The sequence below is a fragment of the Xiphophorus hellerii genome, chromosome 19 (assembly GCF_003331165.1).
Source record: "Xiphophorus hellerii strain 12219 chromosome 19, Xiphophorus_hellerii-4.1, whole genome shotgun sequence".
In the NCBI taxonomy this organism is placed as follows: domain Eukaryota; kingdom Metazoa; phylum Chordata; class Actinopteri; order Cyprinodontiformes; family Poeciliidae; genus Xiphophorus; species Xiphophorus hellerii.
The window spans coordinates 23,975,838-23,995,754 of NC_045690.1; the positions used below are offsets into that span (position 1 = coordinate 23,975,838).

The 19,917-nt window shown below is 43.0% G+C and overlaps 2 protein-coding genes across 3 annotated transcripts in view; one reads left to right on the forward strand and one right to left on the reverse strand.

The window, feature by feature from the left end:
* On the forward strand, nt 1-18,624 carry LOC116709261 (trichohyalin-like). Its single transcript, XM_032547675.1, has 7 exons — nt 1-1,662; nt 3,409-3,792; nt 5,539-5,922; nt 7,670-8,053; nt 9,799-10,175; nt 11,923-12,376; nt 18,460-18,624. The coding sequence occupies exons 1-7, from the start codon at nt 1,402-1,404 to the stop codon at nt 18,622-18,624; spliced, it is 2,409 nt and encodes an 802-aa protein (XP_032403566.1). The 5' UTR covers nt 1-1,401.
* The window catches only part of LOC116709558 (LBH domain-containing protein 2-like), a 22,572-nt gene continuing 19,253 nt past the window's right edge, over nt 16,599-19,917 (reverse strand). The window contains exon 5 of one of the 2 annotated variants that reach the window (XR_004336904.1): nt 16,599-16,613. The gene's annotated coding sequence lies outside the window, so the exon portion shown is untranslated. Of the gene's footprint in view, nt 16,614-19,466; nt 19,481-19,917 lie in introns of those variants that run through there. The other variant, XR_004336903.1, reaches the window with a different exon arrangement.

Consider the following 19,917-nt stretch of genomic DNA (forward strand, 5'->3'; position numbering starts at 1 on the left):
CAACTGGTTGCAATTCTTGTTTTTGCCAGCATGTGGTGCTGCTTTACAGAGAGGTCAAAAGATTTCAGGAAGTAGGAAAAAACCTCTTGTGTATATATCGTGGAAATCTGAGCAAAGCGGAAGAGAAGGACATTTTTGTGTGCCGAGACCTGGTGAAAAGGATGCCACCAATCCGAGAATCCAAGTATTCGGTAATGTCGAAGCTGAATTATCTTCTATGAACAAAGTTAAGGAGAGGATGTTAATGTTACGTTTTTTTTTTGTCCTCTAGAAGTGCCACTGCCGTTTAATGCACTCTTTGTAATAGTTTAGCTTTGTATGTGAAGCTACGTTGCTACATGTGAGCCCGCCATTTTCAACGAAGCTGAGGCTTTATGTTGACAGAATACGGGTCATTTACGTTTGTTTCTTTGCAACCCAGAAAGAGAGAAAAGTGTTCTTTTTTCATTAAAAAAAAAAACAATAAAGGACCCATTTTATTTGAAGCTCCGTGTGCTGCATTACTCCCGGCTTCAAATATTGGTACCAGGAGTGGGGTCTCGTTTTTTTTTTAAATTATTTCTCTCTGTTCGGGCACGAATATGGCGGTGCAGCGTTAGCTTTGTTATACGGCAGTGGTGAAGAAGTGGCCTAAACCTGAGTGGACCTGGGTATCGCATCTGTGTGGCGGGATCCGTTTCGAGATAAGAGGAGGACGTTGCTGGACAGTCTGTGCTGGCGTGGTTGTGAGGGATTTCAGCCGAGGTGACCATCAGACCAGAACGCATTCCAGGCGGGAGAGAGCATCGCCCAGCAGCGGTCTAGGAGCAGCCCAGGAGCATCCGGTGGACTCGGGACTTCGACCAACTTATCCTTTGCTATTTACACTTCTATTGACTGTTCAGTAAACTGAAAAAAAATAAAATAAAAAAAATCTGACCATGTCTGAACAAGATGAACACTTTGAGATGGATGAACAACAGTTAGTAGTGAATAATGATGAGGATAATGAACAGGATGGTGGACAGAACAATGAACAAAATGACACTGAACAAGCTGGAGTGTTACAACAATTAAGTGAGTTAGCCAGAAGACAAGAAGAAGTCATGACAGCCATATCGACGTATACCTCCTAACCAATACCAGGAAGTAAAAGAACATATCTCTAAACTTTTGAAAAAAGGAGTTATACAGGAAAGTGAAAGCGCTTACGCCTCACCAGTTGTGGTAGTCCGCAAAGGTGACGGCAGTATACGCTTATGTGTAGACTATCGAAAGCTAAATCTAAAAACGAAGATCAGCCTGCTGCTCAAAAAGTCCCAAGTCTTCCTGCGACCCGATGAGAAGGGGCTCTGTGTGAGGGTCCAGTTTCCAACAAAACCCAATCAGAACCAGGAGCAGAACCGGCCACCAGGTGCAGAGATGGAAGGATTGTCGGTCAGCTCTCAATCAGCCAATCAGAGCATGGTGCAGGTGAACGTGGAGGTGGGGCTTCAGGATGGGGGCGGGGCCAGCCAGTGGAGCACTTACTGTAAAGAGGACCTGATGAGAGGAGGGGAGGAGCTGTCCTTTGAGGGGCTGCGGGCCGAAAGATACAACCAGCAGAAAGACAAGGAGAGAGAAGAGAAGATGAGATACCTGAAGCAGCAGAAGGAGGAGCTGAGTCAGGAGCTGGAAGAGAAGGACATTTTTGTGTGCCGAGACCTGGTGAAAAGGATGCCACCAATCCGAGAATCCAAGTATTCGGTAATGTCGAAGCTGAATTATCTTCTATGAACAAAGTTAAGGAGAGGATGTTAATGTTACGTTTTTTTTTTTTTTTTTTTTTTTTTTTTTTTTTGTATCTCCTCCTTGTGTTAGACAAGCTCCCATACCTGCTCCACGCAGGAGTAAAAGAGTGAATGCAGGGAAACACTCAAACCCGCATCATGAACCTAGGTCAGTGTTGGAGCCAGAACTAAACTCATCAATGGTTTCACAGATTATTGCAAGCTTAGGTTCTGTGTTTTTCAGAGAAGCTTTAAAAGAAGTAAAAAACAGTTACTTTGTCACCGAGGACGATGACGGTTAAGCAGGGGAGAATGTAACCAGGTGAACAAATGGGTACATGTCTAAACTGTATTTTGTAAACCCTGTTTTGCTTTGTTTCGCCAACTGGTTGCAATTCTTGTTTTTGCCAGCATGTGGTGCTGCTTTACAGAGAGGTCAAAAGATTTCAGGAAGTAGGAAAAAACCTCTTGTGTATATATCGTGGAAATCTGAGCAAAGCGGAAGAGAAGGACATTTTTGTGTGCCGAGACCTGGTGAAAAGGATGCCACCAATCCGAGAATCCAAGTATTCGGTAATGTCGAAGCTGAATTATCTTCTATGAACAAAGTTAAGGAGAGGATGTTAATGTTACGTTTTTTTTTTGTCCTCTAGAAGTGCCACTGCCGTTTAATGCACTCTTTGTAATAGTTTAGCTTTGTATGTGAAGCTACGTTGCTACATGTGAGCCCGCCATTTTCAACGAAGCTGAGGCTTTATGTTGACAGAATACGGGTCATTTACGTTTGTTTCTTTGCAACCCAGAAAGAGAGAAAAGTGTTCTTTTTTCATTAAAAAAAAAAACAATAAAGGACCCATTTTATTTGAAGCTCCGTGTGCTGCATTACTCCCGGCTTCAAATATTGGTACCAGGAGTGGGGTCTCGTTTTTTTTTTAAATTATTTCTCTCTGTTCGGGCACGAATATGGCGGTGCAGCGTTAGCTTTGTTATACGGCAGTGGTGAAGAAGTGGCCTAAACCTGAGTGGACCTGGGTATCGCATCTGTGTGGCGGGATCCGTTTCGAGATAAGAGGAGGACGTTGCTGGACAGTCTGTGCTGGCGTGGTTGTGAGGGATTTCAGCCGAGGTGACCATCAGACCAGAACGCATTCCAGGCGGGAGAGAGCATCGCCCAGCAGCGGTCTAGGAGCAGCCCAGGAGCATCCGGTGGACTCGGGACTTCGACCAACTTATCCTTTGCTATTTACACTTCTATTGACTGTTCAGTAAACTGAAAAAAAATAAAATAAAAAAAATCTGACCATGTCTGAACAAGATGAACACTTTGAGATGGATGAACAACAGTTAGTAGTGAATAATGATGAGGATAATGAACAGGATGGTGGACAGAACAATGAACAAAATGACACTGAACAAGCTGGAGTGTTACAACAATTAAGTGAGTTAGCCAGAAGACAAGAAGAAGTCATGACAGCCATATCGACGTATACCTCCTAACCAATACCAGGAAGTAAAAGAACATATCTCTAAACTTTTGAAAAAAGGAGTTATACAGGAAAGTGAAAGCGCTTACGCCTCACCAGTTGTGGTAGTCCGCAAAGGTGACGGCAGTATACGCTTATGTGTAGACTATCGAAAGCTAAATCTAAAAACGAAGATCAGCCTGCTGCTCAAAAAGTCCCAAGTCTTCCTGCGACCCGATGAGAAGGGGCTCTGTGTGAGGGTCCAGTTTCCAACAAAACCCAATCAGAACCAGGAGCAGAACCGGCCACCAGGTGCAGAGATGGAAGGATTGTCGGTCAGCTCTCAATCAGCCAATCAGAGCATGGTGCAGGTGAACGTGGAGGTGGGGCTTCAGGATGGGGGCGGGGCCAGCCAGTGGAGCACTTACTGTAAAGAGGACCTGATGAGAGGAGGGGAGGAGCTGTCCTTTGAGGGGCTGCGGGCCGAAAGATACAACCAGCAGAAAGACAAGGAGAGAGAAGAGAAGATGAGATACCTGAAGCAGCAGAAGGAGGAGCTGAGTCAGGAGCTGGAAGAGAAGGACATTTTTGTGTGCCGAGACCTGGTGAAAAGGATGCCACCAATCCGAGAATCCAAGTATTCGGTAATGTCGAAGCTGAATTATCTTCTATGAACAAAGTTAAGGAGAGGATGTTAATGTTACGTTTTTTTTTTTTTTTTTTTTTTTTTTTTTTTTTGTATCTCCTCCTTGTGTTAGACAAGCTCCCATACCTGCTCCACGCAGGAGTAAAAGAGTGAATGCAGGGAAACACTCAAACCCGCATCATGAACCTAGGTCAGTGTTGGAGCCAGAACTAAACTCATCAATGGTTTCACAGATTATTGCAAGCTTAGGTTCTGTGTTTTTCAGAGAAGCTTTAAAAGAAGTAAAAAACAGTTACTTTGTCACCGAGGACGATGACGGTTAAGCAGGGGAGAATGTAACCAGGTGAACAAATGGGTACATGTCTAAACTGTATTTTGTAAACCCTGTTTTGCTTTGTTTCGCCAACTGGTTGCAATTCTTGTTTTTGCCAGCATGTGGTGCTGCTTTACAGAGAGGTCAAAAGATTTCAGGAAGTAGGAAAAAACCTCTTGTGTATATATCGTGGAAATCTGAGCAAAGCGGAAGAGAAGGACATTTTTGTGTGCCGAGACCTGGTGAAAAGGATGCCACCAATCCGAGAATCCAAGTATTCGGTAATGTCGAAGCTGAATTATCTTCTATGAACAAAGTTAAGGAGAGGATGTTAATGTTACGTTTTTTTTTTGTCCTCTAGAAGTGCCACTGCCGTTTAATGCACTCTTTGTAATAGTTTAGCTTTGTATGTGAAGCTACGTTGCTACATGTGAGCCCGCCATTTTCAACGAAGCTGAGGCTTTATGTTGACAGAATACGGGTCATTTACGTTTGTTTCTTTGCAACCCAGAAAGAGAGAAAAGTGTTCTTTTTTCATTAAAAAAAAAAACAATAAAGGACCCATTTTATTTGAAGCTCCGTGTGCTGCATTACTCCCGGCTTCAAATATTGGTACCAGGAGTGGGGTCTCGTTTTTTTTTTAAATTATTTCTCTCTGTTCGGGCACGAATATGGCGGTGCAGCGTTAGCTTTGTTATACGGCAGTGGTGAAGAAGTGGCCTAAACCTGAGTGGACCTGGGTATCGCATCTGTGTGGCGGGATCCGTTTCGAGATAAGAGGAGGACGTTGCTGGACAGTCTGTGCTGGCGTGGTTGTGAGGGATTTCAGCCGAGGTGACCATCAGACCAGAACGCATTCCAGGCGGGAGAGAGCATCGCCCAGCAGCGGTCTAGGAGCAGCCCAGGAGCATCCGGTGGACTCGGGACTTCGACCAACTTATCCTTTGCTATTTACACTTCTATTGACTGTTCAGTAAACTGAAAAAAAATAAAATAAAAAAAATCTGACCATGTCTGAACAAGATGAACACTTTGAGATGGATGAACAACAGTTAGTAGTGAATAATGATGAGGATAATGAACAGGATGGTGGACAGAACAATGAACAAAATGACACTGAACAAGCTGGAGTGTTACAACAATTAAGTGAGTTAGCCAGAAGACAAGAAGAAGTCATGACAGCCATATCGACGTATACCTCCTAACCAATACCAGGAAGTAAAAGAACATATCTCTAAACTTTTGAAAAAAGGAGTTATACAGGAAAGTGAAAGCGCTTACGCCTCACCAGTTGTGGTAGTCCGCAAAGGTGACGGCAGTATACGCTTATGTGTAGACTATCGAAAGCTAAATCTAAAAACGAAGATCAGCCTGCTGCTCAAAAAGTCCCAAGTCTTCCTGCGACCCGATGAGAAGGGGCTCTGTGTGAGGGTCCAGTTTCCAACAAAACCCAATCAGAACCAGGAGCAGAACCGGCCACCAGGTGCAGAGATGGAAGGATTGTCGGTCAGCTCTCAATCAGCCAATCAGAGCATGGTGCAGGTGAACGTGGAGGTGGGGCTTCAGGATGGGGGCGGGGCCAGCCAGTGGAGCACTTACTGTAAAGAGGACCTGATGAGAGGAGGGGAGGAGCTGTCCTTTGAGGGGCTGCGGGCCGAAAGATACAACCAGCAGAAAGACAAGGAGAGAGAAGAGAAGATGAGATACCTGAAGCAGCAGAAGGAGGAGCTGAGTCAGGAGCTGGAAGAGAAGGACATTTTTGTGTGCCGAGACCTGGTGAAAAGGATGCCACCAATCCGAGAATCCAAGTATTCGGTAATGTCGAAGCTGAATTATCTTCTATGAACAAAGTTAAGGAGAGGATGTTAATGTTACGTTTTTTTTTTTTTTTTTTTTTTTTTTTTTTTTTTGTATCTCCTCCTTGTGTTAGACAAGCTCCCATACCTGCTCCACGCAGGAGTAAAAGAGTGAATGCAGGGAAACACTCAAACCCGCATCATGAACCTAGGTCAGTGTTGGAGCCAGAACTAAACTCATCAATGGTTTCACAGATTATTGCAAGCTTAGGTTCTGTGTTTTTCAGAGAAGCTTTAAAAGAAGTAAAAAACAGTTACTTTGTCACCGAGGACGATGACGGTTAAGCAGGGGAGAATGTAACCAGGTGAACAAATGGGTACATGTCTAAACTGTATTTTGTAAACCCTGTTTTGCTTTGTTTCGCCAACTGGTTGCAATTCTTGTTTTTGCCAGCATGTGGTGCTGCTTTACAGAGAGGTCAAAAGATTTCAGGAAGTAGGAAAAAACCTCTTGTGTATATATCGTGGAAATCTGAGCAAAGCGGAAGAGAAGGACATTTTTGTGTGCCGAGACCTGGTGAAAAGGATGCCACCAATCCGAGAATCCAAGTATTCGGTAATGTCGAAGCTGAATTATCTTCTATGAACAAAGTTAAGGAGAGGATGTTAATGTTACGTTTTTTTTTTGTCCTCTAGAAGTGCCACTGCCGTTTAATGCACTCTTTGTAATAGTTTAGCTTTGTATGTGAAGCTACGTTGCTACATGTGAGCCCGCCATTTTCAACGAAGCTGAGGCTTTATGTTGACAGAATACGGGTCATTTACGTTTGTTTCTTTGCAACCCAGAAAGAGAGAAAAGTGTTCTTTTTTCATTAAAAAAAAAAACAATAAAGGACCCATTTTATTTGAAGCTCCGTGTGCTGCATTACTCCCGGCTTCAAATATTGGTACCAGGAGTGGGGTCTCGTTTTTTTTTTAAATTATTTCTCTCTGTTCGGGCACGAATATGGCGGTGCAGCGTTAGCTTTGTTATACGGCAGTGGTGAAGAAGTGGCCTAAACCTGAGTGGACCTGGGTATCGCATCTGTGTGGCGGGATCCGTTTCGAGATAAGAGGAGGACGTTGCTGGACAGTCTGTGCTGGCGTGGTTGTGAGGGATTTCAGCCGAGGTGACCATCAGACCAGAACGCATTCCAGGCGGGAGAGAGCATCGCCCAGCAGCGGTCTAGGAGCAGCCCAGGAGCATCCGGTGGACTCGGGACTTCGACCAACTTATCCTTTGCTATTTACACTTCTATTGACTGTTCAGTAAACTGAAAAAAAATAAAATAAAAAAAATCTGACCATGTCTGAACAAGATGAACACTTTGAGATGGATGAACAACAGTTAGTAGTGAATAATGATGAGGATAATGAACAGGATGGTGGACAGAACAATGAACAAAATGACACTGAACAAGCTGGAGTGTTACAACAATTAAGTGAGTTAGCCAGAAGACAAGAAGAAGTCATGACAGCCATATCGACGTATACCTCCTAACCAATACCAGGAAGTAAAAGAACATATCTCTAAACTTTTGAAAAAAGGAGTTATACAGGAAAGTGAAAGCGCTTACGCCTCACCAGTTGTGGTAGTCCGCAAAGGTGACGGCAGTATACGCTTATGTGTAGACTATCGAAAGCTAAATCTAAAAACGAAGATCAGCCTGCTGCTCAAAAAGTCCCAAGTCTTCCTGCGACCCGATGAGAAGGGGCTCTGTGTGAGGGTCCAGTTTCCAACAAAACCCAATCAGAACCAGGAGCAGAACCGGCCACCAGGTGCAGAGATGGAAGGATTGTCGGTCAGCTCTCAATCAGCCAATCAGAGCATGGTGCAGGTGAACGTGGAGGTGGGGCTTCAGGATGGGGGCGGGGCCAGCCAGTGGAGCACTTACTGTAAAGAGGACCTGATGAGAGGAGGGGAGGAGCTGTCCTTTGAGGGGCTGCGGGCCGAAAGATACAACCAGCAGAAAGACAAGGAGAGAGAAGAGAAGATGAGATACCTGAAGCAGCAGAAGGAGGAGCTGAGTCAGGAGCTGGAAGAGAAGGACATTTTTGTGTGCCGAGACCTGGTGAAAAGGATGCCACCAATCCGAGAATCCAAGTATTCGGTAATGTCGAAGCTGAATTATCTTCTATGAACAAAGTTAAGGAGAGGATGTTAATGTTACGTTTTTTTTTTTTTTTTGTTTTTTTTTTTTTTTGTATCTCCTCCTTGTGTTAGACAAGCTCCCATACCTGCTCCACGCAGGAGTAAAAGAGTGAATGCAGGGAAACACTCAAACCCGCATCATGAACCTAGGTCAGTGTTGGAGCCAGAACTAAACTCATCAATGGTTTCACAGATTATTGCAAGCTTAGGTTCTGTGTTTTTCAGAGAAGCTTTAAAAGAAGTAAAAAACAGTTACTTTGTCACCGAGGACGATGACGGTTAAGCAGGGGAGAATGTAACCAGGTGAACAAATGGGTACATGTCTAAACTGTATTTTGTAAACCCTGTTTTGCTTTGTTTCGCCAACTGGTTGCAATTCTTGTTTTTGCCAGCATGTGGTGCTGCTTTACAGAGAGGTCAAAAGATTTCAGGAAGTAGGAAAAAACCTCTTGTGTATATATCGTGGAAATCTGAGCAAAGCGGAAGAGAAGGACATTTTTGTGTGCCGAGACCTGGTGAAAAGGATGCCACCAATCCGAGAATCCAAGTATTCGGTAATGTCGAAGCTGAATTATCTTCTATGAACAAAGTTAAGGAGAGGATGTTAATGTTACGTTTTTTTTTTGTCCTCTAGAAGTGCCACTGCCGTTTAATGCACTCTTTGTAATAGTTTAGCTTTGTATGTGAAGCTACGTTGCTACATGTGAGCCCGCCATTTTCAACGAAGCTGAGGCTTTATGTTGACAGAATACGGGTCATTTACGTTTGTTTCTTTGCAACCCAGAAAGAGAGAAAAGTGTTCTTTTTTCATTAAAAAAAAAAACAATAAAGGACCCATTTTATTTGAAGCTCCGTGTGCTGCATTACTCCCGGCTTCAAATATTGGTACCAGGAGTGGGGTCTCGTTTTTTTTTTAAATTATTTCTCTCTGTTCGGGCACGAATATGGCGGTGCAGCGTTAGCTTTGTTATACGGCAGTGGTGAAGAAGTGGCCTAAACCTGAGTGGACCTGGGTATCGCATCTGTGTGGCGGGATCCGTTTCGAGATAAGAGGAGGACGTTGCTGGACAGTCTGTGCTGGCGTGGTTGTGAGGGATTTCAGCCGAGGTGACCATCAGACCAGAACGCATTCCAGGCGGGAGAGAGCATCGCCCAGCAGCGGTCTAGGAGCAGCCCAGGAGCATCCGGTGGACTCGGGACTTCGACCAACTTATCCTTTGCTATTTACACTTCTATTGACTGTTCAGTAAACTGAAAAAAAATAAAATAAAAAAAATCTGACCATGTCTGAACAAGATGAACACTTTGAGATGGATGAACAACAGTTAGTAGTGAATAATGATGAGGATAATGAACAGGATGGTGGACAGAACAATGAACAAAATGACACTGAACAAGCTGGAGTGTTACAACAATTAAGTGAGTTAGCCAGAAGACAAGAAGAAGTCATGACAGCCATATCGACGTATACCTCCTAACCAATACCAGGAAGTAAAAGAACATATCTCTAAACTTTTGAAAAAAGGAGTTATACAGGAAAGTGAAAGCGCTTACGCCTCACCAGTTGTGGTAGTCCGCAAAGGTGACGGCAGTATACGCTTATGTGTAGACTATCGAAAGCTAAATCTAAAAACGAAGATCAGCCTGCTGCTCAAAAAGTCCCAAGTCTTCCTGCGACCCGATGAGAAGGGGCTCTGTGTGAGGGTCCAGTTTCCAACAAAACCCAATCAGAACCAGGAGCAGAACCGGCCACCAGGTGCAGAGATGGAAGGATTGTCGGTCAGCTCTCAATCAGCCAATCAGAGCATGGTGCAGGTGAACGTGGAGGTGGGGCTTCAGGATGGGGGCGGGGCCAGCCAGTGGAGCACTTACTGTAAAGAGGACCTGATGAGAGGAGGGGAGGAGCTGTCCTTTGAGGGGCTGCGGGCCGAAAGATACAACCAGCAGAAAGACAAGGAGAGAGAAGAGAAGATGAGATACCTGAAGCAGCAGAAGGAGGAGCTGAGTCAGGAGCTGGAAGAGAAGGACATTTTTGTGTGCCGAGACCTGGTGAAAAGGATGCCACCAATCCGAGAATCCAAGTATTCGGTAATGTCGAAGCTGAATTATCTTCTATGAACAAAGTTAAGGAGAGGATGTTAATGTTACGTTTTTTTTTTTTTTTTTTTTTTTTTTTTTTTTTTGTATCTCCTCCTTGTGTTAGACAAGCTCCCATACCTGCTCCACGCAGGAGTAAAAGAGTGAATGCAGGGAAACACTCAAACCCGCATCATGAACCTAGGTCAGTGTTGGAGCCAGAACTAAACTCATCAATGGTTTCACAGATTATTGCAAGCTTAGGTTCTGTGTTTTTCAGAGAAGCTTTAAAAGAAGTAAAAAACAGTTACTTTGTCACCGAGGACGATGACGGTTAAGCAGGGGAGAATGTAACCAGGTGAACAAATGGGTACATGTCTAAACTGTATTTTGTAAACCCTGTTTTGCTTTGTTTCGCCAACTGGTTGCAATTCTTGTTTTTGCCAGCATGTGGTGCTGCTTTACAGAGAGGTCAAAAGATTTCAGGAAGTAGGAAAAAACCTCTTGTGTATATATCGTGGAAATCTGAGCAAAGCGGAAGAGAAGGACATTTTTGTGTGCCGAGACCTGGTGAAAAGGATGCCACCAATCCGAGAATCCAAGTATTCGGTAATGTCGAAGCTGAATTATCTTCTATGAACAAAGTTAAGGAGAGGATGTTAATGTTACGTTTTTTTTTTGTCCTCTAGAAGTGCCACTGCCGTTTAATGCACTCTTTGTAATAGTTTAGCTTTGTATGTGAAGCTACGTTGCTACATGTGAGCCCGCCATTTTCAACGAAGCTGAGGCTTTATGTTGACAGAATACGGGTCATTTACGTTTGTTTCTTTGCAACCCAGAAAGAGAGAAAAGTGTTCTTTTTTCATTAAAAAAAAAAACAATAAAGGACCCATTTTATTTGAAGCTCCGTGTGCTGCATTACTCCCGGCTTCAAATATTGGTACCAGGAGTGGGGTCTCGTTTTTTTTTTAAATTATTTCTCTCTGTTCGGGCACGAATATGGCGGTGCAGCGTTAGCTTTGTTATATGGCAGTGGTGAAGAAGTGGCCTAAACCTGAGTGGACCTGGGTATCGCATCTGTGTGGCGGGATCCGTTTCGAGATAAGAGGAGGACGTTGCTGGACAGTCTGTGCTGGCGTGGTTGTGAGGGATTTCAGCCGAGGTGACCATCAGACCAGAACGCATTCCAGGCGGGAGAGAGCATCGCCCAGCAGCGGTCTAGGAGCAGCCCAGGAGCATCCGGTGGACTCGGGACTTCGACCAACTTATCCTTTGCTATTTACACTTCTATTGACTGTTCAGTAAACTGAAAAAAAATAAAATAAAAAAAATCTGACCATGTCTGAACAAGATGAACACTTTGAGATGGATGAACAACAGTTAGTAGTGAATAATGATGAGGATAATGAACAGGATGGTGGACAGAACAATGAACAAAATGACACTGAACAAGCTGGAGTGTTACAACAATTAAGTGAGTTAGCCAGAAGACAAGAAGAAGTCATGACAGCCATATCGACGTATACCTCCTAACCAATACCAGGAAGTAAAAGAACATATCTCTAAACTTTTGAAAAAAGGAGTTATACAGGAAAGTGAAAGCGCTTACGCCTCACCAGTTGTGGTAGTCCGCAAAGGTGACGGCAGTATACGCTTATGTGTAGACTATCGAAAGCTAAATCTAAAAACGAAGATCAGCCTGCTGCTCAAAAAGTCCCAAGTCTTCCTGCGACCCGATGAGAAGGGGCTCTGTGTGAGGGTCCAGTTTCCAACAAAACCCAATCAGAACCAGGAGCAGAACCGGCCACCAGGTGCAGAGATGGAAGGATTGTCGGTCAGCTCTCAATCAGCCAATCAGAGCATGGTGCAGGTGAACGTGGAGGTGGGGCTTCAGGATGGGGGCGGGGCCAGCCAGTGGAGCACTTACTGTAAAGAGGACCTGATGAGAGGAGGGGAGGAGCTGTCCTTTGAGGGGCTGCGGGCCGAAAGATACAACCAGCAGAAAGACAAGGAGAGAGAAGAGAAGATGAGATACCTGAAGCAGCAGAAGGAGGAGCTGAGTCAGGAGCTGGAAGAGAAGGACATTTTTGTGTGCCGAGACCTGGTGAAAAGGATGCCACCAATCCGAGAATCCAAGTATTCGGTAATGTCGAAGCTGAATTATCTTCTATGAACAAAGTTAAGGAGAGGATGTTAATGTTACGTTTTTTTTTTTTTTTTTTTTTTTTTTTTTTTTTTGTATCTCCTCCTTGTGTTAGACAAGCTCCCATACCTGCTCCACGCAGGAGTAAAAGAGTGAATGCAGGGAAACACTCAAACCCGCATCATGAACCTAGGTCAGTGTTGGAGCCAGAACTAAACTCATCAATGGTTTCACAGATTATTGCAAGCTTAGGTTCTGTGTTTTTCAGAGAAGCTTTAAAAGAAGTAAAAAACAGTTACTTTGTCACCGAGGACGATGACGGTTAAGCAGGGGAGAATGTAACCAGGTGAACAAATGGGTACATGTCTAAACTGTATTTTGTAAACCCTGTTTTGCTTTGTTTCGCCAACTGGTTGCAATTCTTGTTTTTGCCAGCATGTGGTGCTGCTTTACAGAGAGGTCAAAAGATTTCAGGAAGTAGGAAAAAACCTCTTGTGTATATATCGTGGAAATCTGAGCAAAGCGGAAGAGAAGGACATTTTTGTGTGCCGAGACCTGGTGAAAAGGATGCCACCAATCCGAGAATCCAAGTATTCGGTAATGTCGAAGCTGAATTATCTTCTATGAACAAAGTTAAGGAGAGGATGTTAATGTTACGTTTTTTTTTTGTCCTCTAGAAGTGCCACTGCCGTTTAATGCACTCTTTGTAATAGTTTAGCTTTGTATGTGAAGCTACGTTGCTACATGTGAGCCCGCCATTTTCAACGAAGCTGAGGCTTTATGTTGACAGAATACGGGTCATTTACGTTTGTTTCTTTGCAACCCAGAAAGAGAGAAAAGTGTTCTTTTTTCATTAAAAAAAAAAACAATAAAGGACCCATTTTATTTGAAGCTCCGTGTGCTGCATTACTCCCGGCTTCATATATATATATATATATATACTTTTCCATGACTTTCTACATGGAAAAGTTACATAATAATATCAGATATTGATACGTGAATGTCTCTTAAAAGTGTCTCATGGGGTGTCCTAACTTTTTACATGCTCACACATTTCGTTTCTCTTACCTGGGGAACGTTAGCAGGTTGTAAGGTCTCAGGTGCCACAGGGGGGATTCAATTAAAGCTGCCGATATGATAATTTTACTCTTTAAGAATCACAGGCTGTTCCTCGTCTGATTATCAACATGTAGCCACTTCCTGGTTTGTGGGGAGAGAGAGGAGGATCCAGCTCAGAGTGCCCTGCTGACAACTAGCGCTTCTGAGGCGACTCTTCTTCTTCATGTTGCTTGTGATTATTACATTTTCTACTTTTTAACCATTCTAGTTCTTTATTGCTCTGGAAGAAGAGAAATCAAAAACTCACAGTGAAATAATTGTTCAAACGATACTCATTGGCTTTTTTTCTCTCAGCATCGTTTCTCGTGTTGAAATTAGCATCTGGATTATAACATGAATAAATAAAAAAATTCGTCCACACATATTTTCTTCATAGAACATAGTTTAAATATTTAAGAAATAATAAGACAATGCATCCTATGCCAGACACATTGCTACTTGACACGCTATTGGCTGGCGTTTTCAAAGCAGCCAATTCAGGAGGGCCATTTAATTTCCTTGCTGCTGATTGGCTGCCGCCCCCAAGAGAGAGAGGTAAGGAAAACCACAATTATTAGCTTCTCTTTTAGCACTAAGACGGTTTCCACTGTTCATATTAATGCATATTAAGGTATATTTGGTGTTCAACTATCAAAACAAGCATTTTTAGAGGGTTAGGGGTTGGCGTGTCAAGTATTTGTGGGTTTCAGTTTATGTTCTGTGTTCACGCAGAACTAAAATAGTGGTACATATACGAGTGCAATTTCTCTATGTAATATATTTGTTGTACATTTATAAAATGTTTATTTTGAAAGCAGATCTTTTGTAAAAAAAAAAAAAAAAGCATAAAATTTCAAGCTCAGTTTGAGTTGAAATAATTACATGTCCTGCTTAAGCCACTGAAACAGCAGCAATTACAGCTTTGCAGATGTCTCTTCACTTGATGTGCTTTTTTTCCTCTCCACAGCTCCAATCACGGCGTCGTGCTTGGCAGCTCTGATTCTAATACAGTGGTGTTTTTGCCGTGTGGGCGTCCAACTGGAAGGCTGAGAGGCCTCACAGGAGACAAAGCTCCTTCCTGGCGGCTGTCCACGACGTGAGAGCCCTTCATAAAAATCAAACACACCGCATCTCGCCGCTCTTTCACTCAGCCGACGTGCGTTCGAGTGCTTCACCACGTTTATGTCGTTGTTCGTCGGCCCAAACTTTCAGGAAATCCTCCGTCTTCGTGCGTCGCCTCGTGCATTGTCGACGTTGGGGGGGGAAATATATTTAAGCAACAGAGTTTGTTCCACGCGGCGACAGAGGCAAAATTTCTAATTTCACAACTGAGCTGTGCTTTTTAGCGATGCATTCACACCGGCCCTGTTGAGTCCGCTTTAGTCGAACACTAGAAGGTTCGGTTTTCTGGGGCGGTGGGAATACGTGACTGAACTCTGAATGGACCAAGAAAGTGAACTCTGGTCCGGCTACAAATCTAGAAACGAACTCTGGTGCGTATGTGAACACCAAGCGGACCGGACACCACTCCGAAAGGAGGAAGTGAACTGTAGCCCAGGGCATTCTGGGTAAATACAACCCAAACAAATGCGAGAGTCTAATGCCAGAGGGAGAAATGTCTTTTACCAAAATAAGATAAATCTTACAGCTGCTGACATTTGACACCACTCCATTTTTTTGTACAATTTGCGAAGACGGAAGTTGCGCTCAGTGCCTTCTTCAGAGCTTTTCATGTCATTTTTGTTCCTTTGAATTTGTTCCCAACATAAACTGACCTGAGAACATTGAACGGACCGATGTTGGGCTGGTGGAACGCTACAGGATCTGCGTCGGGCCGTTCGCAGGGAGCGTGCTTCACGTCGGGCTGCCGGGGAAAAGAGGCGTTTGAAGCCAGCGGGAGCGGGAGATGAAAGTCCTGGCGCGGCACACTTTGACATCATCAAAACACAACTCCGCTCGGGACGCTCGGTAGCTCTAATGGTTGTGTTAAAAGGTACTTTTAAATACACGCATTTACAAGCGGCCAGGAGCGTTGTCTGAGTGTTCTTTGTGGCGGAAGCCTGCATGAATCAATTCCACGTAATGAAACAGAAGAGCAGCCAGAGGACACGCGGCGGAGCAGGATGATGATGGTCGTTTCAGGTGGGCCGGGCGGATAACGTCCGTGGAAGCTAATGCGTTTAGTTTTTTTAGCTTTAGTCAAACTTGTGTTAATTAAACACAAGTGGGCAGAAAAAAAAAGACACTGAACCGTCAGAGGAAACCTGCCAAAATGTAGGAGAGTTGAGTTTTCACAAGTGTAGAAATTTACACACTAGTAGGATGTATGAGAACCAAGTTAAATGGACAAAGATCCATTAGTATGGATTTTCTGGAAAGTAGGGGGTAAATTACAACGTCATCACTTTTTGTTCTTTGCACACTTCCTGTCCTGGATGTCTTTACTGTGTGAGGACAGATAACGGAACATTCCCTCAATTAAATCAGCTTTATTTATTTACAGGTTCATTAGCCCATATTTTGTTAAGTCAACGGACTGGTTTCAACAGTTCTCATCTGTCCCAAACACCATCGCAATCAATATTAACTACATAAATTATAACATTTATTCCATTAAATGTTAGTAATTTACGTTCAATGGTTTCTTCTATTTCTTGTGGTGGTTCTCGGGCTGCTTTGCTTCCCGTACATGTCGATGTGTATTTTCTGTGTTTCGTCCAATCAGATTTCACTCTCTCTCTGTTACCACTGGCAATGTTTTCTTTTAACCAATCAGCTTTCAAATTCACTCCCCAGGGTCCAATAGGAGGCCCTCAGTGATGTCAGAAGTTTCACTTCAAAGTTTTGCTAGCGCCCATTAATCCTTGTGAATTTATTTTTATTTTATGTCCAATGGAGGAAAAATTGGTTTAGTTTCAAGAAAACCTAAATATCTATTTTGATGCTGAACTTTTCCTACAGAATTGGACATTGATTGGAAAATAAATCCATTCTTAATTTGTAAGTCATGGTAACATAAAGTTATTATGGTTTTCTTTTTTTTTTTTCACTTAGAGCCAGGTGAAAATAAAACCTTCCTAAGTGAGTCAGATTGTTTGGATAGTTTTTTACCCCCTTGATAAAGGAAATCATTTAAAAACTACATTTAATTTTTCCTTGGGATAAAAGTGAATAATATACACACAGAATGTAGACAGGCTTTTTAAATGTTTTTAATCTTTTTAGATGTATAAAATTGAAACAAATTTTGAAGTTTACGAATCTTATAATCAGTGATGGCATAGTTACTTTGAAAAAGTAACTTTAATCGGATTACTGATTACTCCTTGAAAAAGTAACCCAGATTACTGACTACTTGATTTGGAAAGTAACTAAGTTACATTAAAAGTAACTTTTTTAGTTGCTTTCAGCAGCTGCTAACAGCAACGCTGTGAAAATTACATTGATCTTTGCCAAAACTTAATTGTAAACTATTTTATAATGGTAACATCAACAGTGTGTCTCCACTTATAAGGTTGAACTGAAAGGGAGATTTTTTTAATGGTTACAGTACAAAAAAAACGTTAGTAATTTTGTGTGTGTTTTTGTGTGGTCCACTATTGTCTGGAAAACTCTATGAAGGATTTTAGCCCCCCAACCTCCCAGCCCCCAGCCTCCAGGTTGTGCGTTACGGCCCTGTGTTTGTTGTCAGAGCGCAGCGCTCCTCCTGCAGCTCCACAATTCAGATGGCTGCTGCACAGATGTGTGACACTTATCTTAATATTAATAATTATAATTCGTTTAGTTGCGCAACTTTACGGACTCGTACATTCGTGGCTGTTTTCACGTTTATTGCTCTGTTCATGTTAGTCTCGATGTTTCCAATGTTCTGGATAGCTCGACGTAATTGACAGGTAATATATTAACTTGACATTAATAAGGACACAGCGGGACGGATCATCCGGGAAATGATGGGCAGGGAGAGCCTGAGTAAAACTAACTGGAGGTCAGACACATTCTGGGGTTTAAGTCTGCTTATTTCCAAGCCCAAATGAGCAACTTCACGTTCAAAAAAGCGCCCAAAAAGCGCAACTCATTAAATTTGCTAGCGACTTTAAAAAAAAAAAACACAGCCGCTTATAATAATTGGACTTGGCGACAGAAACTCAAAGTAGTTCCTGTTTTTCCACCAACAAAATGCGCATCTCCCTCTTCCCTCCATCGTTTACGTTTCTGTCGCTGCTGATACCGTCGCATAGAAACGGCGATGACTCAACAAGAAATAAAATGAAATTCCAAAAGAAAACAGTTACGCAAAATGATTTTGATAAGTAACTGTAGTCTGACTACTGGATATGAAATAGCAACGCGTTAGATTACTTGTTACTGAAAAAAGTGGACAGACGTCAGTAACGCGTTACTAAGTAAGGCGTTACTAAGTAATACTGACATCACTGCTTATAATTCATTCTGAGATGCTTGATTTTCCTAATTTTATATTTTATTTTATTTAGTTCATAAAATAAATATGGACAAGCTTTCTCTGGCTTATTGTAAACTGTGAATGTTGCCGGGTCCAAAACCCAAACAGCTCATCAGAAGTGGTACGGTCTGTGTGCGTGGCGAGTTCATGACTGCATGAGCTCCGTCTACTCCAATAAGACTGAGATTCTGTGAACAAGAACAACTTCCAAATTGTCTTAGGAAATTGTGATAAACTGGAATAATGTCAAAAAACAGCAAAAATCACCCAGAACCTTGACAAACCATCGAACTTGGCTCAAAAGTATCATTTGATCTCGCCTCTACTGATCAGTAACGTTTTCCTAACTGTAGCCACACCAGCAAACGGAAAAAGCTATGAATATGTAAAATACGACTCGACCTGTCCGTCTGAAGAGGAGAGGAAAGAGCAAGTCTCCTTTTCTCAGAAAAACAGCTTGTGACATTTGAGAGATAATTGACGCCGAGTTCTCCATTCCCCCTCGTTGCCTCCTTCCCCGCAGCTCTTCGCTCTCCCCGGCGGTGACCCCGCTCGCTCCGATGGAGTGCACTTCACAGGGTTGTCATCGGAAAAGGTCAGATTCCGAGAGGCGAACGGGGCGCGGGGACGAAGTGAGACGGGCGATCTGGCCATCCATCTCGCCGTCTGGATCAAGACACCGGGCTGACCTTTAGCAGTGGATCAGCCTCAACAAGCCATCAGAGAGCATGTGGGAGCCGCGTTTGTGTCCGCCGTTCATCTGCGTGTGCGAGCGACACGGAGAGGAGGAGAGACGGAGAACCGCTAAACTCACTTTGAAATGTTAGTGAAGCACCTTTATTCCCTTTTTTGGATGTTTGTGTAACAACAAATGTCAGGTAAACAAACATGAATCCAGTCCCAATAAAAGTTAATTTTTTTGTTTTAGTTTGGTTGTTACAGAATTGATTATTGGCCAAAATGTTGTGAAATGATTTGAAAGGATTGTCCACTTCTCTTGTCTTTTCACATATTTCTCACACCTGCCCAGGTCGTTGGGGCTTCTGTCCCTCTACTGTTCGCTCCAAAGGCTTACTGCATCTAACGAAAGATCATTTCACGACATGAGAGGTTTATTGATTTTGAAAATAAGCACGTGCCTGTAATATCTCCGATGAGAATAGTTTTGGATTGAAATGGGTTGAACTGTAGATGCTCCGGTTATTGGAAGAGAAACTTGTGCAGGCTGGCATGTTTACTGCAGGATTCTCTGTTGTGTTTGAATGGGAAATTAAAAGTTTAAAGCTGCAGTATGTAACTTTTATAATATATATATATGTTTTCTTTCTACATATTTGCTAAGCTGTCACCATGCCTTGACAGTTTGTTTTTATGATTTAGATTGTCTGAGTAGAGGTGGATCTCCTCCACCTCCTCCCTGAGCTGCAGCTGCCATTTTGGAATCGATATGATACCAAATAAGTACAGAACTCATTCACCTCATTAAATACAGAAATATGTAACTAATTATATTTGGTGAGCTTAACGAGTAGATCTTTTAAAAACTGACATAGCCATTTGACTGTCTTGTTCATAGACAAGGTGCCAAGTTTGTCATTGACGTGAATGCTCTCTTTTGAGGATTGAACTCTCCATTTTGAACACCTTTGCGCATATCAACTGGGTGCTAATTATTTTGATAAATGAATTTGCTGTTGTGCAAATGATATTGCACATGATGTAAGAAATGCACCACAGCGAAAATCCATAATTTCCAGGATGTGATTACTGGAAATATTTCATTTGAGTGGATAAATGTGGATTCAGACTTGGCAGGCCCAAACGTGTTGTGAGGGTCTGCTGGGAATGTCTGGCAGAATCCCCTGTGAGACGGAGCTTTAACTCCCATCTCCGGCAGAACTTCGAACACGTCCCGGGGGAGGTGGGGGACATGGAGTCTGAGTGGACCGTGTTCCGTGCCTCCATTGTCGAGGCGGCTTAT

Coding starts and splice junctions, on each gene's coding strand:
- LOC116709261 (XM_032547675.1), top strand. CDS start 1,402: ATGGAAGGATTGTCGGTCAGCTCTCAATCAGCCAATCAGAGCATGGTG. Junction 3,793..5,538: donor GTCAGGAGCTGGAAGAGAAG/GACATTTTTGTG, acceptor AAAACGAAGATC/AGCCTGCTGCTCAAAAAGTC. Junction 12,377..18,459: donor TCCGAGAATCCAAGTATTCG/GTAATGTCGAAG, acceptor CCTTCCCCGCAG/CTCTTCGCTCTCCCCGGCGG.